Below are 20,161 nucleotides of genomic sequence, written 5' to 3' on the forward strand. Positions count from 1 at the left end.
TTCACACAAAACAAAACAACCCCCCCCCCAGCAACAACAAAACAAGCCAAAAACCTGATAGAAGTCTGCAGCGCTTGCTGGGAGTGTACCACCTGTTCAGTTGGCATCTGGACACAGAGGGTGGGCTTAACCGATTCTCTTGCTGCAGCTTGTGGGTTTACCCCAAGGTCTAGAGGCAGAGAAGAACTGTGTTAGCTCTTCGTAGCTTAGCAAGGGAGCTGTCTTGGCTCATGAAATGAAGTAAAAGCCAGCAACTCATGACAGGGCTTTGGCGGGGAGGGAAAAGCTAGGATCAGTCAGGTTCATTTTGCCTTTTCTTCTGGCTTTGCCTGTGTTCAAATGCAGCCTGTTTTTGTCAGTTTTGGTCAGCAGTGAGCCCTCACTAGCCATGGGACATAGTATGGACAAGGAGCTTGTTGAGCCTGAGTCCTGCTTTGAACTAGTGCTGAATGTGACTGTCCCATGCACACCAGTGAGTGAGTGGCTTTCAGCTCTAGGATGGAGGGGCCTGTTGGCTTTGGTAAATAGGTCTGTGCCAGTTTCCTAGTGCAGGTCAGGCCTTTACTGAAAGGCTGCAGTGTCCCCAGCATCCATGTGGGCAACTGGACTTCAGTTCATAAAGCAATCTAGGGTTCCCCCCACCCCGTTGCAGCATGTGCAGTGGATAAAACCATTCTGAGACTTTGGGCAGCCCCCGGCTGGATTTTTGTGGCTCACATGGGTTGCTCTCTGGTCTTTATAGTGATTGAATGTAGTGAAGAGCAGTTTTTGCTTTCCCAGGAGGTGAACAGGGCGGTGTGAGGGTGGGAGTCTTGTCTACTGTCTTCTCATTGCCAGCATGCAGGCTTCTGCATCACTATGTAACCCTTGCAGGTAATACTCAGCCCACCTACCCATATGCCTAGTTCAAGAAGGAGGTGTCTAAGGCCAACAAAGGGCAGCAGGGTTGGGATGTTCCTGCTTTGGGCATCACCTTGCAGGGCCCCTGCTCCAGCCCCCCTACCAGCACTGAATGCCCAGGCAGGAGCTGCAGAGCCTTCTTGCTGCTTGTTTCTATGCTTTTGCTCCTGGCGTAGCTGTCAGCCCTCAGTGAAATCAAATCAGAGGATTTACCAGACTACAAAGATGGAAGTTCCAGGCAGAGCTTTACCTGCCAAGTTGGATTGGGTCCCTTGGCACAGCTGTGAAGTGGAGGGGAGAGGCAGGTTTATGATGGAAAGGCTTACAGTCCCTTCGCTAGGGGCCTAGTGGCACAAGCAGTCCCTGCTAAGACAGTGCTGCCTTTTGCAGCTTTCGAACTAAAAGGGAGATGAGTTGGGAGATGTGTCCTAACCCTTCTGAGTCACCTCGTAAATGAAAAGCAGCTGCTGCGCAGGGAGAGGAAGAGTGAAAAGCCAAAGCTGGGAGACTGGGGCTGTTCCTTTCTCCTTGTAGGGCATGGTTTGGTGCTGCAGCACAGGGAGGAGAGTCCAGAGCAGGTCTCCTGGAGGCCCCCCCCCACAGTCTTCCCTGCTTCCCCTAAGCTGTGGCTCGCTGAGCTTGCTGTAAGAGCAGGCAGCTTGTGTGGCTGACCCCTCTGCCCTGGTGCACTTGTGCCTGCCAAGCTGCCCTGGGCTCAGGGCTGGTGGGGAGGGCTGGAGGCCAGGAGCTTGGCTGGCTGCCGGCATGGCCTGCACTTGCTGTTCTGCCACAGCTGCTGGAAAAGAGAGCTGCTGCTCGGGGACTGTGTGTAAGGGGAAAGCACCAGCTAAGCTGTGGACATGCTCCCTTCAGCGAGGGGAAAGAACAGAGCAAAATGGTTCTGGTCCAGGCCTCCTTGGTGAAAAGAAGGATGCTGGAGTCACCCAGAGGCAAAGACTCTGTGGGAAGAAGGCCAAGTGTGGTGTATTGCTGAGGCGGCGCTTGGGGGCTGTATGCAACATCTGACCTCTTCTTCCAGTGTATTTTCTGAGTTTACCAAGGTAGAAACACCTGCCAGTGTAGGGAGACTGGGGCAGACAGCTTGGCAGTTCCTGCTTCCTCTGTGCCCATAAGCTTCTCTGTGCTATATAACCTGCCTCTCTCCCTTGTTTATAAATGGCAGCTGAGATCCTCCAGGGAAAGTTGGCATGTATTAGGGGAAGAACTCTTTTCCTTCCTTCCACCCATCTATTTTTAAGTAGCCAAATTCAGCACTGCTGAGGGAAGCTGCATCAGCAGTCACCCCCTTGCAAGCCAGCTTTGAATTTAGTCCTATCTGCAGTTTTGGACTCCTTGTGCCTACCCTGGCCCTGCAAAGTGTGGGCTTCCCATTACAAAGGGGAGCTGGGTGGTGTCTCTCCCACAACAGGTTGGTTGGTATCGGGGCTCTGGTGCGTGGTGCATTTGGGAGCTCCCTCCCTCACAAAAGCTTCTCAGGGGCAAGTTCCAGTGCTGAGATGTTGGCTTGCTGATAGGGGTGACCTTGCCTCATGCAGGAGCAGAGGCTTCTGGGAAACATGTACAGCACATTGTGTTTCTGGCTGGATGTAATTAACTCATTAATGCCGATAGATGCGCCTGCTAATTCTGAGAAATACCATTGCATGGAGGAATGTTGGTATCTTGTGCATCCGGCAGCCCTGACTGTACATGTAGGAGATTTGCTGCAGAGAGCCTGAGAAGCAAGACTAGCCTTGCTTAATTTTGGAAGCTTTTCTCTCCCGTGTTGTTTAGTTAGCTAGAGCTGAGGGGGCTTCAAGTGCATGTCTTGGTGGGGAGGCAGCTCTGAGCAGGGGCAGCTATCCTGAGCTTTTGCCCTTCATGAGCAGGGGCAACTAGGCACAAGTTGAGTTATAACAGGGGTGGGCAATTATTTTGGGTGGAGGGCCACTCGCTGAGTTTTGGCAAGCCATTGAGGGCCACATGACAGGCAGCTAGGGACAGATAAATATGAATTCCCTAAATTTTTTAGGGGCCCTGCGGGCTGGATAGAATGGCCTGGCGGGCCGCATCTTGCCCACCCCTGAGCTATAACAATGGTCCTGCAGAGAATAGCAGTTGCTTCAGCGGTGATAGCACAAATCAGCGTTGTTGTGGCACAGTGGAGGAAGGAGTCTTGTTCCTGGAGCTGTTTCTATCCCAGAGGCCTTGTCTACATTAGACTTGCTGCTTATAAGGCACCACCATCACGGTCTCCAGAGAGGTCCTGATGAGGGAGCTTGGAGATGTTCTGTTGTAGCCAGAATAGGGAAGTTTTGTTTTCTGCCTCCTCCCTCTCATCCCCTGCAGCTCTTGTGTTTATGGAGAGCCCCTCAAAGGCGTGAACTTGGAGTGTAGGTCTGAGTCTTCAGAGAGCCTGAACCAGAAGTTCTTGAGCTCAAGCCTCGTTCAGGAGTTGCTGACTCAGATGCCTAGTGTTGAATGCCAGTGGTACGTATGTCATTGCTGCCTGTGGCACATCAGAAGGTGGTGGAAGTGGCCTGTCGGACATGTACAGCCAGCTCAGCAAGACTGTGCCTCTTGGCACTGTGTAGGGGCAGGTTTGGGAGAGATTCCTTCACTCCCCTTCCCCTGCTATTGAGATGTTCCTAGCAGGGAAGCCAGCAGGCTATCTGAGCCATGTGCAGGTCCAGCTGCACAGCTTACCAGGCAGTGTTTCCAGTGGACAGAGTCTGAATTGTGGGCAGAGCTGGGGAGGGTATCCCCCCACCCAGGAATGCCATGCTGTGTGTGCCACGGTGCTGCAGGCAGTGTGAGCAGAGCTGTTGCGTTCAAACCCTGATGGGGGCACGCAGGCTCTGCACCCATCTCCTTCATTAGCACTCGGAACAGAGGGTTGAAAGGAAAATGGAAGAATGGGGCCCAGTTCACTTAGTTTGGGCCAAATAAAGGAGTGGTGTTGCACGGAGGTGAGAGTATTCTCCTCTGATTGTTACTGACTTGGGAGAGCTCATTACCATGCTGAGTGGAGTGAGACTTGATTCATATGGATTTGATAATGCTTTACAGGTGCCCACAGGATCCAGCTACCATTGGCTTTGTACCTTGATGCTTTGCTTGATCTTTCCTCAGTACCCATAATGGTGTCCAAATAATGCAGCAGGCAGGCAGAGCAGCCCCATTCACTGCATGTTGTGTTCAGTCACTGGGCCCAGCACCTTCATAAAGTGGTAATGAGTGAGGATCCTGTGTTACCTGTCTTGTTCAGGATCCTGCTGAAACCACTGCGTGTAGGACCCCAGTGATGTGGTCTGTGGGGTTGGGCCTTGTGCTTGGATGTAGGAGTGTGAAAGGAATAAGGCAAGGGGGGAGGGGTAGAATAAGTGCGAGGGCTGTACTGGTGAGGGGACAGGGCTGCTAAGTGTGTTATGTACAGTAGTGTAACTAGGGGTGGGTGAGGGGGCACCTGCCCCAGCCACCAACTTAGGAAGCATGCTGGAATCGCTCCTACCCTCAAAGAGTCTGGGTCCTGGCAGCATTGCCATGCTGGGAACTCCAAAACAGTCCTCACCTGCTGCTGCTTGAAGAGCAACAGCCAAGGTGGGTAGAGGCCTGGCAGTTCAAGCAGAACTGTGGAGTACCCAGCATGGCCTCTGCCCTTGCTCTTAGATCCTGTGCCTGTTGCAACCCATGCCCCCCTTTCCAGCTCTCCCACAAGGATTGTCCTGAGTGGGATCTCTGCTTGTTAGCCACTGGTTATAGGCATCTCTGTGATTCAGTCTCTTTCAAAGCATTTAATTTTCTAATGGTTCTGTCAAAGCTTTGCTGTGCTCCTGTCCCTTTTCCACAATCCAAGGCCTCTTCATGTGTTGTTGCTGCCTCTTCTGTGTAAATAGCCACAACTTGTCCTGCAGGCTCAAGAAGCTGCATGCTCCAGTGGGTAGTGAGAAGGGCTGGGAATTTAAAGCTCCTTCCCCACTTCCGCAGTACCCTGGGAGCCCTGCAAAGTGCTTCCATGCACAGCATTCTTTGTTCTTGCCCTACTTTGCTGGAATTTCAAAAAACCTTGAAGCTGGTCTAATTAGCATCAGTGAACTGCAAGCCAGGGCTGATGCACTGTAGTGCTGCCATGATCCTCTGCAGTGTGACTACCTCTTGTCCTGACTCAAGGGATGGTTCACTGGGGATGCAATGGGTTCAGACTTTTAAAACTAGGGCACTTCTGTATGATCTAGGACAGGCCCAAGGGGGAGTGGAGCCTTGTGAATGTGGGAAGTGGTTTGACCCTGTCAGCAAGCTCTGGTTCTTTACTGGGGATACAAGAGACTCCCTTGCCCATTTCCCAGCTGCATCCAGTGCTCCCTCAATGAGATCAGAGCCAGGAACCAACCTCCAGTGCACATGACATTAACTCCTAAGTGACTGTGGTTGTTGCCCGCATGCTACTCATTCAGAAGCTGGGAAAGGCAATTTTCTTCTGAATCCAAAGGGGTTGGGTCCTAAAAGCTGGAGTTGGCAGAGCCTTGTTAGACCAGCCTGCTGGGCCCTTGTGGGCCAGCGCATGAAGGTTTCTGTTGTTATGGTGCTAAGGCTGTGCTCATCCTTTGCTCATTAGAGCTGGTTGTAGGCCCTGTGGGTGCTTGTGACGTAGAGGGGTCTGTAGGAGCACTTTGCATTACCGGTGGTCTAAAAATTCTGCTCATATGCCATCTGCTTCAAAGAGCAAGAGGCATAAGCACTACTAGGTCCCTCTGTAGGAAAGCCCTGTGCAAGTACAAGCTTGGAATAGGACAGCCGAGACAATGCATTTCAGCGTGCTGTGCCTCCTCTCTAGAGCTGTGCTGCTTTTGTTGTGCCGGACTCCAGTAGACTCCCATGGGACTACCTGGCACAATGGCATTATTGTGGTGCTGTTCCAGCAACCTTGAAGCAAGAGGGCTTGTGTTTCGGGGTGGGGTGGGGAATGAGCTAACTTCTTGCTGATGTTCATGTTGAGCTGGAAAGGGCCACCTGCTTGGTCCATGCAGAAATGGAAGACAGCTGTCAACACAGCAGTGAGCACAGACTGATCAGCACCCAGGCCAGGACTGGCTGTTCCTGTGAATGGATATAGCTCCCATGCGTCCATCCTTGAATTCAGTGTCACACCTGCATCGCTAAAGCTGTCTGCTTGGCTGTGGAGACTCCTTTTTAGTTCAGTGTATTTTGCAAACCCAAGAGATTTTGTGTATTTTCCTTGAACCCAAAAGGGGCCAAGGAATCTCTTCCTCCCTCCGTTGCAGCTGTCCTGGCACCTGCTCAGAGTGAGAAGGGTTGGCCCTGTTTATTCACTTCCCTCCTGGTCCTAGACATATTGTACCAGGGTTGAACCATGGGTAAAAGTAGCGTTGTTTAGGGTTAGGAGAGCTTAATCTCATGTGTACAGCTGGCTCCCAGCTTCTACCATGAGGCTTTTGAAATCAGCAGGAATGTCAGTATTGTGTAGTGGCAAAGGCATAGGTCTGAGAATCAAGGTTCCTGCTTCTGTATTCCTAGCTCTACACCTAACCTGTTAGATGCTCTTGTTAAAGTCACTTCTCCTCTTAGTGTCTGCTTCCTGTTTGGTAAAACATAGGTAATGATGCTTGCCTGCCCCACAGTAAAGTGCTTTGAGCTCTGGTGCAGATTTTTCTATCCCAGGATCTGAGTGTCAGGGACGTGGTGTCAGCCTACAGCACATGTGGTAAGATGCACTTTTCTGCCAGAGACCAACCATTGATTATGAGACTTGCAGACCTCCCTCAGTGGCTTGAGGGAGGCTACCAAATGTCCAGCAGCTGAGTTTGTGAAACAGATCACGAGAACTGGAAGAGTGCGGGTCACAGGTCAATAACATGGGTGCCAAAGAAGGAGGCTGAGCACAGGCTGCCTAACACCCACTGCCCTTTGAATGTATCTAAGGAGCCTGTGGACATGGCCCAGTGAAAGCCTGCCCAGGGATGTGTGTGGGTGAGTGAAAAGAAGATGGCCTCACAGTGGGCTAGATTCAGAAGCCCTACAATAGAGTGGGGCTAGGAATGCTATGGTCTGGGGTATGCTGTTTCTTTGGATGACATATCCTCATTAAGGACAAGGGTGACCATAACCTGCTCCAAAAAATGCAAACTGCTGGCTGCCCTTGGACTTCTAGCAAGTAGCTAGAGCGTCCCCTCTGGGCACTTGTGTCTGCATGCTGGTGTTTCTGCTTTTGGTTTGCAGGCAGGGCACATCAGACCTCTTCCCACCATTTGTGATGTGTGTGCTGGAGGTCCCTCTGAGGTATGGAGATGCCCAGCAGCATTGCATTCACCTCTGGAGCCCTCCTGCAATGCCGCTGCTGCAGAGAAGAGCCCACTCTTCAGAGAAAATCAGTGGCCTGCAGCCTAGGCTAAGCATGTCTAGTCTACTGCCGTGACCTTGCTAGGCATGGAGATCCTTCATCATGGTGTGAAGTGTGACAAACGCACCATTGGTAGATCCAGAGGACTCCCATCTTCTCTGCGAGCAGTTCTGTGTTGGCCAGGGATCAGCAGTATTTGTGCGTTAAAGGAGAGTGGAATAATACAGTTTCTTGCTCTGCTTTAGAAATGGGGGCAGGTTTGGTATTGTAAACCTGGCTCTGTAGCTGGACATGGAGAGTGGGGCAGGACTTTGTTTGAGATCCCAGCATGTTGGTAGCAGAGCTGGGAATGACACTTAGGCATCTTGCTTCTAGTCTGATGCTCTGCTCGGTGGTCTGTGCTGCCTTTCACCTGCCTTGTGGATTCTTAGTATAGCTGAGGAAAAGCTAACGGGTTATACAGGATCTGGGAAGGCCCATCTGTCATCCTTGTTGCCCACCAGCTTAATAAAAGCTCCCTACCTCGTGGGAGGTCCAGAACCTGGCTAGGGGTTTTGTGGAGTAATGCTACCAGCTGGCCTGCTTCCAAGCTGGGTTCCAGGACACAGCCTATCTCTGTGTCTTTTGTTATGGCCCAGGAGAAGGGTCCAAAGGGGCAGAGCTAGGCTTGGGGTTGTGCTGAGCAAGAGAGAACTTGGGGTAATAGGTAGAGGTGCAGTGATACATCAGTCTGATATTGGATTGGCACTGATATATTTAAAAGAAAAAAAAAGTCTGTATTGGTCTTCATGGCCAATACTTTGGCCGGTTAAATGGTCTGGGCGTGTGCGCAGCCGCAGCGCAGTGCAGCATGTAGGTGGCAAGGAGCACAGACCAGCTGCTTGGAGTGCTGCGTGATAAGTCTGGTATGGTGGAAGGAGAGGAGGGAGGGAGAAGGGAAGAGGCATGGGGGGCAGATCAAGGCGTCTGCCATGAGGGAGGAGTGGGGCTGGGGCAAATGCTGCCCAGCTGGGGCAGGGTGGGCATGGGACAGAGTGGCGGGGGAGTTTGAGCGGGCAGATCCTGCTGCTGTGTGCCGCTCGTGTGGGAGCCACTGACCTGGCAGCTTGTCCGGCGCTTGCTCGCTCATCCAGCAGCTCCCGCCACTGCTTGTCTGGGAGAGCATGGGGGCGTGTGCCCCCGGATCTGCATGGGGCTGGAGCTGGGCTCGGGGTGGGCGGCAGCATTGGGATGAGGGTGGGGGCTGCAGCCACTCCAAAATTTGCCGTGGCCCTCCCATCCCCGCAGTCCCAGCACTGCTGCCACCTATCCCAAGTCCATCCCTGCCATGGTGGGAAGAACTTGGTGCAGCCCCAACCCCCTGCAAATCCAAGGGCACACGCCCCCCTCCCCATGCCCTTCTGGATGAGCGGCAGGAGCTGTCAGATAAGCAGGCAAGTGCCAGACCAGCAGCTCCCACATGAATGGTGTGCAGCGGTGGGAGCCACCCCCTCCACCCCGCATCCCCCAGACAAGCCACTGTTCTGTCCCACGTCTGTCCCAGCCCCAGCTCCTGTCCTTCCTCACCACGGAGGGGGGGCCTTGATCTCCTCCTCCCCCCTCCCCTTCCCCCATACCACACCATACCAGCTGCACCTGGGCTGGTATTGGAAATTGGATCAGTAATGACCACTATGTCTCCTTAAAAATTGGCTATCGGTATCAGCCCCCAAAATCTATTGGTGCACCCCTAGTAATAGGCAGCAAAAAAAATAGGGGTGCACCAATTAATATTTTTTTGGCTGATACGTATGGCTGATTATTAACCAGCCATATTGGCCAATACTGATCCAATAGCTGATATGCAGCCTGGCAGCTTGGAGTGCAGCATCTGGCTGGTAAGTCTGTTGGGGCAGGGAAGGGATGTGGGGGGGGTAGCAGATAGAGGACCCCATGGAAAGAGGGAATGGGGCAGGCGCTGCCCATCTGGGGCAGGGCAGTGCCACAGGTGTCTTGTCCAAGGGGCGCAGGAGTGTGGGAGAGGTGGCTCCCACTGTTGCGTGCACCACCAGGAGAGGCATGGGGGGGCATGTCCCCTGTGGATTTGTGCATGGATCAAGGGTGGGTTGTGAGCTCGGGGTTGAGGGTTGCATTGCCTCTTTCCAGTGGGGGCTGGGCTGGGGCTGCGCTGGGAGTGGGCAGTGGCAGCGCTGGGAGGGTGGAGGTATGGGATGGGCTACAGCACCCCCTCCCAGTGCTGCCATCCAGTTCAGTCCCTGCTGGGAAGAAGCTGGGACAGGGGCAGTCCCTGGCCCCAAACCCACAGCAGGCAGGCCACCCTCGCCCTGGGCACAAAATATGGGGGGCACATGTTCCTCATGCCTCCCCCTGGGGTGCTCACAGTGATGGGAGCTGTGTTCCCTCTCCCCATCCCCACCCCCCGTACCCTCTCTGCCCCCTGGATGAGCCACCCGCAGCTTTGCCCCCTCCCAGCTTGGTAGCTGCCCTAGCCCCAGTCCCTCGTTGTGGGGTCCTTGATCTGCTCCCCCCATGCCCCTTCCCCACCAACAGACTTACCAGCCAGATGCTGCTCTGCAAACTGTCAGGCTGCACTCCCGGCCGTATACATGCTACAGCTGCCCACGTGCAGATAGCATTTATCAGTAACGTTATCGGCCAAGAAAAGCCAATTGCTGATAATTGTCAATTTTCCTTTTATTGGTGCTGATACAGTATGGACCGATATATCAGTGCACCTCTTAAAAAAAATCTTTAAATCAATCCTAGAATGCTGCATGGCTTTGAATCCTGACCTGCACCTCCTTCCTACCTCTCCCTTGTCTTCTGCTTATGGGTCTTTCCTGAGCAGATGGTACTCAGGCATACTGCTCCCCTGGCTCCTTTGTGTTGTGATCCAGTGCAATTGGACCCGCTGTGTGGTTGGAACCCCTCCTCTGTCCCGCTGCACCCTGTGCGTTCTGTATGAAGGTGTCTGTTGCCAGGACCACCCTCTACGCAGGGTAGCAGGCCTGTGCTAACTAGCTTGTCACCTCAGGTATCAAGAGGTGCTGAAGCTCCAGTCACCTAACAGGAATCTTTGGGCCCTCTTCAAAGCAGAATCATTCCCTTTTTGTTTCCAAATGACATCTCTGCTAGGGACCAAGTGGTTAAACCCAGCCAGTTCCTGCAAATTGTCACCGGTTCTGTCCCTGCTTTCTCATCTCCTTATATAATTCCCAGCCTCCCCAGTGACTCTCCCTATCGGATGAGAGGGGGAGGAGGCATTTGCAGCTATTTGCAGTTGCTTTGCCTGTAGTTTCCTGTCTAAGTCTAAATCACATGGCTTTCGCTGGTTTCCATGGAGAAGGCGAAGGGGGTGGGCACTCCCTGATGCCTTTAAGACTTCAGTGTTTTCTCTCTGTCCATGGGAGTGGAACAAAGGGAATGCGACAGGCCAGACACGCTCTCGCTGTGTGCTCGCTCTACCAGGGCACCTGGGACATGTAAGTGCCAATGTTCTTTGGACACGCCGTGTGGTGCCCCTAGCCGGGCCCTTCTTAGCAAAGGTGTGGAGGGGAGGAAGGGGCAGTGGGGTATCTAGAGCTGCAGATGGGAGTAGCGAGGGCTGCTGGCTTGACATAGGGTGAAGCCACACGTATGTTTCCATCTCATGGAGCAGCCACCTGGTCAAGACGTGGTCTTGAGCCCCACCTGCTGAATCGGTATGGAGAGAGGGGACAGAGTCCAGAGCTGGGTCAACAGACCAGAGCGATTGCCTGCAAACTGTGTATGGCTGTTGTTGCGTTGGCAGCCCTGAGCCCCCATCGGTGCAGGCTTGCTGGGTGATCTTTGTTTAGCCTGGTGACATTGAGTCTGGGTGTGGGCAGGAGCAGGCTGGCACTTAACCCATTCATGGGTAGGGGGTGCAGAGCCCTCTCAGGGGCAGCTGCCTCCCAGCAGTGCCAGCAGCTCCCTCTTGGCTCTACTTAACAGGGATGTAATGTATGTAAAACTAACAGTTGTACCTGGCAGCAGGAGCTGGCTGGAGCAAACCGGGATGTATATGTGTGAGGGGGGAGCTTTGATCCATAGCTCTATTGTTCTCAAGATCAGCTTTGCCTGCCCAGGTATTTAAAATATTTTTAAGGGAGGACGCTCCCTTATTTAATGGGTTGGTGTCCTTGGGGTCTGTCTGCCACGGGGCAGATGCTCTAGGAAACTTGAGTCTTGCTTCTGTATCTGGGGCATATGGTGTGGCAAGGGGTATGCAGATAGCTGCTGGCATTCCTGAAGGGTTGGAGTTGATATTCTCCTGTCCCCTTCGCAGTGTGTGACCTGTCAGATCAGGCACAGACCTGTGAGCTGGTGGCAGTTCCTAGTCACTTTATTTTTAATATCCCAGGGGTACTTTTCTTTTTTGAAAGCCTCAAATGCCTTTTGTCACCATGTTGGGTCCTGCTGGGTCAGGGCACAGTCCTCCTAGAGTGATACCAGTGGCGAAAGGAGAAGCTGTAACAAGGTCCATCATTTACAGCCACATTAGGGGGGAAAAATAAGCCTGGCTTTCTGGGAGGTTCTGAAAGTTTGGGAGGAATGAGATGGGGCTAGTTAGAAACCAGCTGATTTTTTGCGTGTCTGTCTTGAGCGACCACCTGCCAGGGTGCTAGGAGACTTTGCCTGGCTGGTACCAAAGGGACACGGCTGTTGCAGTCTTCCTGGGGTCTGCTTTGAGTGCCACCATTGCTGAAGGACATGTTATTTTCTAATCCCTGTGCTTGCAGCTGCATCCAGTTCTCAGTGTCCCAGAGATTATATGGACTGCCTTGGGTCTGGAGATGCCCGGGCTCTGCAGGCGGAGCAGAGCCACAAGGGTGCCTGCTAGAAGGCCACCCACCTCCAGTCAATCAATGGCTGCTTGTCAGGCTCTGGGCCGCCTCCTCCCTAGTTAATGCTTTCTCATTTCTCTGCTATTGTGACTGTTGAAGGAATGCTTAAAGGAATTAATGGGACAGACCTTGCTTTGTTGTTGTCTTGGATACTCCAAGTACTCCTGCCTGTCCAGAGCTGGCCAAGAAAACAGCTGAGGGGCTCAGCCCAGACAAGTGCCTGCTGCCAATTACAATTAACCTGTTCAGTACTGAACTGTGGGCACCAGCCACATCCTGAGCATCTGCTTGGGTTGGTGGGGTGGAGCCAGGAGTCCTGACAGCCTCAACACCTTGCAGTGTGGGGGTGAGTGCCCACAGCTCTCTGGTTCTTTGGTTAGATGTGATTATCTCTTATTAGACCAACCGAGTAGTTGGAAAAAAGTTCTTAGCAAGCTTTCGGGCTCAGTCACCCTTTGTCTGGCATAGGGAGTCTCTGCTGGCCTGAGACTCCAAGGAATGAGAGAAGCAAAAAATGTGACAGGATGTCAGTGAAAATATACAAATGTAGAAATTAGAAAAACAAAAGGTAAAGCAGGGAAGGGAGGGTGAAGAAAAACGGGACAAAAAAGGCCAAAGGGAAAACACTACAGTAGTAATTGTAAGGTAAAGAAGAGGCTATAAATAAAAAGGAAATGGCAGGGAATCAGGAAGAAAAGAGGCAGAGAAGAGGGGAAGGATAGGGGAGAAAAGGTGGAGAAAAGAAAAAAGATATGGGAGAGGCAGGTCAGGCCAGGTCAGGTCAGATGTCAGGCAGGTTATAATATGTCATAAATCCAATGTCTATATTGAGTCCATGATTTTTAGTATCCAGTAGGTTGATGTAGTGAAGTTCATAGGCTCATCTATGAAAAGTGTTTTGTAAGTTCCCTTTGAGGATTAGAACTGATTGTCCTGTGAGAAGTGTGCCCCACAGGTAGCTGGGTATTCTTGTCTTTGATAGATTTTTGGTGTGCATTAATTCTGGCGCACAGCTGTTGTTTGGCTTCTCCTACATATTTTCCATCAGGGCATTTTGTGCACTGGATGAGAGAGATTACATTTCTGGAGGTGCAGGTGTAAGATCCAGGAGTGGTGATGGTTCTGTAGTGGGGTGTAGTTATAGTGGGGGTGGTGGAGATGTGTTGGCAGGTTTTGCGTTTCTTGTCATGGCATGGTCTGGATCCATTGGGTGTGGTTTGGGTCATAGGGAGTTTGCTTCTGGTGATGAGGTTAGCAAGGTTTGTGCTTGGATGGGTGGTTCTGGGAAGATCTCTTTAAGAATGGGGTCTTCTTCTAGTATGGGTTGCAGTTGATAAGCATCTGGTCAGCAATCTCCTTTTGCCTGGAAGAGCACAGTGAGGCCAGGGTAAATGTGACCTGTTTACCAAGACCCCCAGGATAGGATGGCTGACTTCTTGGGGGAATCTCTGCTTTGGTTTCTGTTTAGAAGAACCCGCCTTGCTCCAAAAGGGAATGAACAGCACCCTGATGCTCTGAGGAAGTGTAGGAGGTGAGGCCAGGTCCCTCCAGAGGCATCTGGCACTAACTCAACTAACATGTATCCCAGTTGCCAGTCTGCTTTACCTGAGCTGGTCCACTGCTGCCAGCATGCCCCAGCTGTAAGGTCCTTGTGGCCATCAAAGTGGGTCATATACGTGTTGGGGAAGGCAGAGGAGTGAGGCAGCTTGGAACGCATCTTGTGTCCAAGTCCCTAGGAGGGAGAGGCACTGTTTGAAGGCCCCTCTGTGCAACCTCTGTGTCTGACAGGGCTTTGGTTTGTGCCATGTGGGGAAGATGGGATGCGGGGCATAGGGACAGTTGGAGCTAGCACAGTCCCGCTGTCACCTGTGCCAGCAGGGTATTCCTTCTTAGAGGGCAGGTTTAATTCCTGTCATCAGGTGCCTGGCACGCAGGAAAGTGACCAGCTGCATCTGGGAAGTCAGAGCTGTCTCTGCATTTCTGTAAGCTGTTGCTGTTCCTCAGAGAGGTGCCAGGAGGTAGGGCAAATGAGCAGTAATGATACAGGCAGACCTTCCTTCTTGCCCCCCCTACCCACTCCAGTGGGTGGGAGGGGTGGGGGGACGTGTGGACTCCAGGGTGGCTTCAGCACCAGTACCCCGGCGATGGGGTGTTCTCTCTGGCCTCTCCCTCGGGGCTATTTATAGGGACTTGGTTTACGTCAGTTGTATTTCTGTCCTGCCTCTGTGCGATGCATCAGGGTGACAGGAAGAAGTGATGGGAGGGGTGTGCTAGCTCTGAGCCTGCTGTGGCTTCATGCTGCTTGACTGATCCTTCCTCTATGGGTACACTTGCTGGAGCCTGCCTCTAATCCCTGCTTGTTGGGAAACATCACAGCTCCTCTAGGAAAACATGGGCAGTGTCTGAAGGCAGCTCTGGGTCCAGTTTGTTCTGGGATAGCTGTGGCCGTTCAAAGTAGGGTTGGTATAATTATGTCAGTTTAAAAAAAAACCCCAAACCTTGCCTGTGCAACCACAGAGTGTGAACAGGGCAGTGCTAGAAAGAAGGAGTCTCATTGCTTATTTCTCTGGCGGGTGGAAATAGGTGTGCACTCAGTGACACCTTTACACCGTTAGCTCTGTTTAGCGTGCTGGCCAGAAGGTGCACTGCTTTGCCCCGGATGGAGTGCATTCCACGTGGAGCAGTCACACAAAAATGGCAGGAAAGGGTCCCCTGAGGCACTGGACCCAGTAACCTGCTGTCGCAGGCATCACATCTTATATAATCTCTTTCATGAACTGAGTGAGTCCCTTAGAATGTACCCGGATGCAGCAGGATTTGAAACCGTTGTTGAGAAAGCCAGGGTGGCAGATGAAGAAGGCTAGGGCATGTCCTCTGGAAGGAAATATAGTAAGAAGTCATAGAGATGAAAAGCAAAGGGAAGAGATGAGCCGGAGTTGAGACAAGAGGAAGTAGAGGCACAGGAAGCCATAGCAGTCTGAAGTCAAGTAGAAGGCAGGGTAGATTTACATCTTATAGACCAACTAAAGTAGATATATATAGCACAAGCTTTCTGTGAGCTGAAGCTCACTTCATCAGATGCGGTGAAAGGAGGTGTGACAAGCAGCGTATAAGGAGAGAGAAACTAGAATACAAAAGACAAAGGATGGGGGGGAAGAGGGCAGTAGAAGGATTTAGTCAGGCAAGACGTGAATAAACTGAGTGAGGACAGAAGATGCCATTTATTGAAATGTGTGGAGAAGGAAGAGCCAAGCAGCTGACTACTGCTGAGTGGGACTGAAGACCAAAATGAGAGAGAGACCATTTGGGTTCTAAGCAGAAGTCTGGAGACTTTATTCTTGCAAAATACAGCATTTATTAGAGATAGACAAGATATCTGTAGGGATCGCTGACACACACTGTAGGCTTTACCAAAGCTAAATGCCATCCTAGATTTCCATTGGTTGCTTTAAGAACCTTAATAAAAATCTCTTACTCCCCATGCCTGAAGAAGGGTGACTGCGCCCGAAATCTTGCCAAGAACTTCTTTCCAACTACTGTACTCAGTTGGTCTAATAAAAGATATCACATCTACTCAAAGCACTTTGCCTCCCTATCCCGCTTACAGTACAGGTGATAGCTGGGGCTGTGAGCCTGATGGCAGCTGCTCATGTGCAGGCTAAGAGCCCCGTAAAGCCAGTTATGTTCTGGGCTGTCTAGCCAGTTGGCCTTTCCTCAGCACTGCTCAGAAGAATGAGGCAAATGGATGAATGAAGTGTTTTTGCAGCCCCAGGCTAGAGCGGTATAGTCTGGCTTGTAGCCTGCCTGTCTACTTGGCACACTGTGCATAGGCTGCCTGTAGTGTCGTCATAGGTATTCCATGATCAAACACACGGTGTTCCCTGTAACAGTGCAGTGTCTGCTGTGTCCCCATGGGAAAGCTCCTGGACCCTTGTTCCAAACCCTTCTGTAATGTGATCCTGCTGCCATGGGAGCTGGTGGGACCTGTGAGGTTGAATTTAGAAGAAGCGGAGATCGGGAGTTCTTTTAAAGGCCTGACTTTCTGTCCTGTGGTTTGGCTCCAGCATTGGTGCCTACAATGCTGTGGATGAATCAACAGTGCTGAGAAAGGTGGGGCTGCCTGGCAGAGACTTCTCTGTGCATAGGACTGGCTTTACCTATTGGAAAAATCTTTTGGAGGGGGTGACCTTAACTTGGTCCTTGTGTGACAAAGGTCTCTTTTTACCTTTGTGTGAATTATGGACAGCTCTTACATTTGTCCTTTCTTCCCTTCCCCCAGCACAATTCTTTTGCTGAAGCACAGACTAAGCGCTCCTCCCCGTCTTCCTGATTTTCTGAAAGTATCACACAGTTAAATCTAGGGGCAGGGGTGCAAACCCTTGAATGTAGATGTTAACAGTTCCCAGTCAGCCAGAAGGGAGGAGTGTGTGTGCATGCACCATAGTTATGTAGTAAACATTTAATATGCACCAAAATATTGCAAACAGTATTTGGAACACTGACTAACCTTTAAACAAAAGCTCTTAGATTAGAAAGTAAATTTACCTGTGTTCCTTACAGTCCCTGGCCACTTTGCTAATCTTACCTGAATTTCAAGGTACAGATGTAGCAGAGCACTTTGTGTCTGAGCTGCAGTGGTTTCTGTGTGCACTTTGCACACCCTTCCTTCTATAGCATGGATTGCTTGGCTCTTCAGAGTTAGAGGAATGGCAGGATTTCAGGATTTGAGGCCCCCTGTCTGGCCCATTGGCAAGTAAGACTTGGAGCTCCTTCCAGCTAGCAGTATTCCCAGCTTTGGGCTAAGCACTTGACTGCCTCACTTCAGAGTGAGAGGAAATCTGTAGCTGGTGTCCTAAGTGGCACAGGCCTTGGGATTAGCGCATGAGGTGTGCATTCCCCAGATGGACCTCTGGTTCCAGCTCCGTAGGGCAGTTGGTTTTCCCCATCAGCTTGGCTGAGTCGCATAAGGATCTACAAACCTTCCCTACTGTCATCCTCTGTTTTCTCCTTAACAGACTCTCAGTTGAGAGCAGTTAGTGACTAACCATTAGGTCATTTCCATAACCTCTGTAGTGTTACTAAGGTGATCGGTGGCTGACCAACCGTTAGTCTGACTGGGACATTGGGACCCAGCCTTCCCAGCAGACATCTCTCCCCTCACCCCTTCATATATCGATTTACCCAGGGGCGGGCAATTATTTTGGGCAGAGGGCCGCTTGCTGACTTTCAGCAAGCCATCAAGGGCTGCATGACAGGCAGCCCAGGGCAGATTAATATTAATTTTCTAAATTTTTTAGAGGCCCCACGGGCCGGTTAGAATGGCCTGGCGGGCCACATCCGGCCCCCAGGCCACATTTTGCCCACCCCTGGATTAACCACTGATCCATGGGGCTCTATATCCTGATTAAATCTAAACTTTTGTTGTTGTTGTTCAGGCAGCTATAGAAACAAAACTCCACCTGCGTCCTCTGATTATATTCCCTCTACCCAGCTCTGCGCTTAGCGGTCCAGTTATGTCTGAGAGCATGTGGAGAGCCTACTGGGGTCCTTGACTTTGAAGGAAGTGCTCTATGCCAGGAGTCTGCAACATGTGGGCTGGATCTGGCCTGTGAAGACCTAGGACCTGCCTAGGTTTGACCTAGCCTGGGGCAGCAAAGGGGTTTGGGAGACATGCAACTATACTGGAGCACCCCCAGCCTGCAGCAGCGCTCCCTGCTGCACTCTCATGCCTGTGCTTACATCTCTGCAGAGGGGATGCATATCTGCAGTGAGAGTAAGTACAAATGGTGTGAACTCGGGGGAGGCACTTGGGGGCAAAAGGTGGCCAACCCTGGTTCTATGTGATTTTTGAGGCTGCTGCAGAGCCACAGTTATGTGGATGTTTCTCTGCCTTTCCTAGGGAATGGCCCTGCCCTGTGCATGTGCAAAGACAGCAGGGTTCAAACACATATCTGAGTCTCCTCCCAGGTGTTCCTGGCCTCTCTTTGGACCAGCTCAGATCGTGGTTATGTTCTCTTGATATTGCAAATCTCCCTTGTGTCACAGGGCACTCACAGTATGTCTAGAGATCTTGGGCTTTTTCTGGCAGGTGGCCACCGCTGTGCTGAGAGCACATTCTGGCAGGATGTTCAGCATTGTGACTGGATTTACATATAAGACTTACATAAGAACTGCCATTTACTGGGTCACACCTTGAGTCCATTTTGCCTAGTATCTTGTGTCTCAGTGGCAGAGAGTGGATGCTGAAAGGGAGAGTGAACTGGATATGACCAGAGGTTTTTTGCCATTGTTCCTCTCTCACTTGCAGCCTCCACCATTTAAGGTCTAGGAAATTCTGATTCAGAGGCCGCATCCCTAACTCCCAACTCAATGGCTACTGTTGCCCCTTTCCTCTAAGAATTTGTCCAGTTCCTTTTTTAATTTGGCTAAACTGTCAGCTTCCACAACATCTGGTGGCAATGAGTTCCACACTTTAGTTGCTCCCTGTGAAAAAGAACTTCCTTTTGTTAGTTTTGAACCCAGTATGTAGTAAGTTTATTTTGTGACCCCTAGTTCTTGTATTGTGAGAAAGATTAAGTAATGAATCTGTATTTACTTTCTCTTCACCATTTAGTATTTTGTAAACCCTTATCATGTCTCCCTTCAAGTATCTCTTTTTCTGAACTGAATAGGTCTAACCTTTTTCATCTCTCTTCACATGGAAGTCCTTCTACACCTGATCTGTCAGGTGAAGTCCTTGCTCCTGTGGATTATGCTGTTGCAGTAATGCCAACTCTCTCAAAGAAATCACAAGTCTTGCAATTTTTAAGTCAAATTAACTCTGACTCATGATCTCATGACAGAACCCTCAAATCTCGGGATTTTTTCTTCTGGCGCATGTAGAGAGTGCCTATGTAGCTAGTAAGCCTATAGAGGGGAAGGGGTAACAAGGGGCAGACCGAGGCCCCCGTGGGGAAGGGAAGCCTATGGAGGGAGTGGGGCAGGGGTGAATGGGGGCCCCAGGCACGTCGTTAAACAGAGTTGTGGGCACTGCATCCAGAGGTGTGGGGGGACATGACTCCCTACCACTGCACACACCCCCAGGGGGTGCATGTGCCCCCCACAGGGCAGAGATGGGCTGTGGGCTGGGGTTCTGTACCCTGCTGCCTTTGCTTTGCTCTGGGAGCCGTGCAATGCCAGTGTGCCTCCTGCTGCCTGCTGGGTGGGCGGGAGATACGTGGCACAACCGTCACATGGTTTCCAAGGCAAAGGCAGCAGGACACAGAGCCCCAGCCCACAGCCCATCTCTGCCCTATGGGGGGCACATGCCTCCCAAAGGGGCACACACAGTGGCACTTCTGAACAAGCTGCACACTGCTCTGTCGCACAACCTGCCCTGGTGCCCCATTCACCCCAGCCCATGCACCACTCTCTCCCTCACCACAGGGCTTGGATCTTACCCCCTACCCCCTACGCTTACCAGCTAGGTGTTGTCTGCATGTTTGGCTGTCCCTCACTCCCAAGCCCCAGCCCCCCTGCTGCTGCCCCTCACTCCTGACCCACAGTATCCCACATCCTTCCAGGATGTGTAGGACCCGCCACCCAGCCTCCAAACACCACCCCCCTCACATCCCCACAGCTCCCCACACCTTTACAAATACCTCCCCCCTACACACACTTCAAAAATAGCATCTTATGATTTACATGCCAAATCTCTTGATTTTTAAGAGTTTGTCTCATGATTTTTGACTTGGTGGGTTTGGCAATACTGTTGTTGAGTCCCTTTGGACACCATATGGGATGGATGTTGTTAGTACAGGCTTGGGAGGTTTCATTGTTCCATAGCTGGTAGGGTCGGAAGGGACCTGAGCAGATCATCAGGTCCGACCCCCTGCCATGGCAGGAAAGAGTACTGGGGTCAAACGACCCCAGCAAGGTGTTCATCTAACGTGCTCTTAAAGACCCCCAGGGCAGGAGCCAGCACCACTTGGCTTGGAAGTTGGTTCCAGACCCTAGCCGCCCTGACTGTGAAGTAGCACCTCCTGATATCTAGCCTAAA

General features: G+C 51.6%; 1 protein-coding gene across 4 annotated transcripts in view; it reads left to right on the forward strand.

Moving 5' to 3' along the window:
• The window catches only part of FAM65A (family with sequence similarity 65 member A), a 131,024-nt gene that overhangs the window by 46,926 nt on the left and 63,937 nt on the right, over positions 1-20,161 (forward strand). The window contains exon 1 of one of the 4 annotated variants that reach the window (XM_019535552.1): positions 10,625-10,740. The exons of the other annotated variants lie outside the window; for them this stretch is intronic. Coding sequence (XP_019391097.1) covers positions 10,662-10,740 — 79 coding nt within the window. The 5' untranslated portion in view covers positions 10,625-10,661. Of the gene's footprint in view, positions 1-10,624; positions 10,741-20,161 lie in introns of those variants that run through there. 4 annotated transcript variants of the gene reach the window in all.

Source organism: Crocodylus porosus, unplaced genomic scaffold (assembly GCF_001723895.1).
Source record: "Crocodylus porosus isolate Cpor-Errol unplaced genomic scaffold, CroPor_comp1, whole genome shotgun sequence".
Lineage (NCBI taxonomy): Eukaryota > Metazoa > Chordata > Crocodylia > Crocodylidae > Crocodylus > Crocodylus porosus.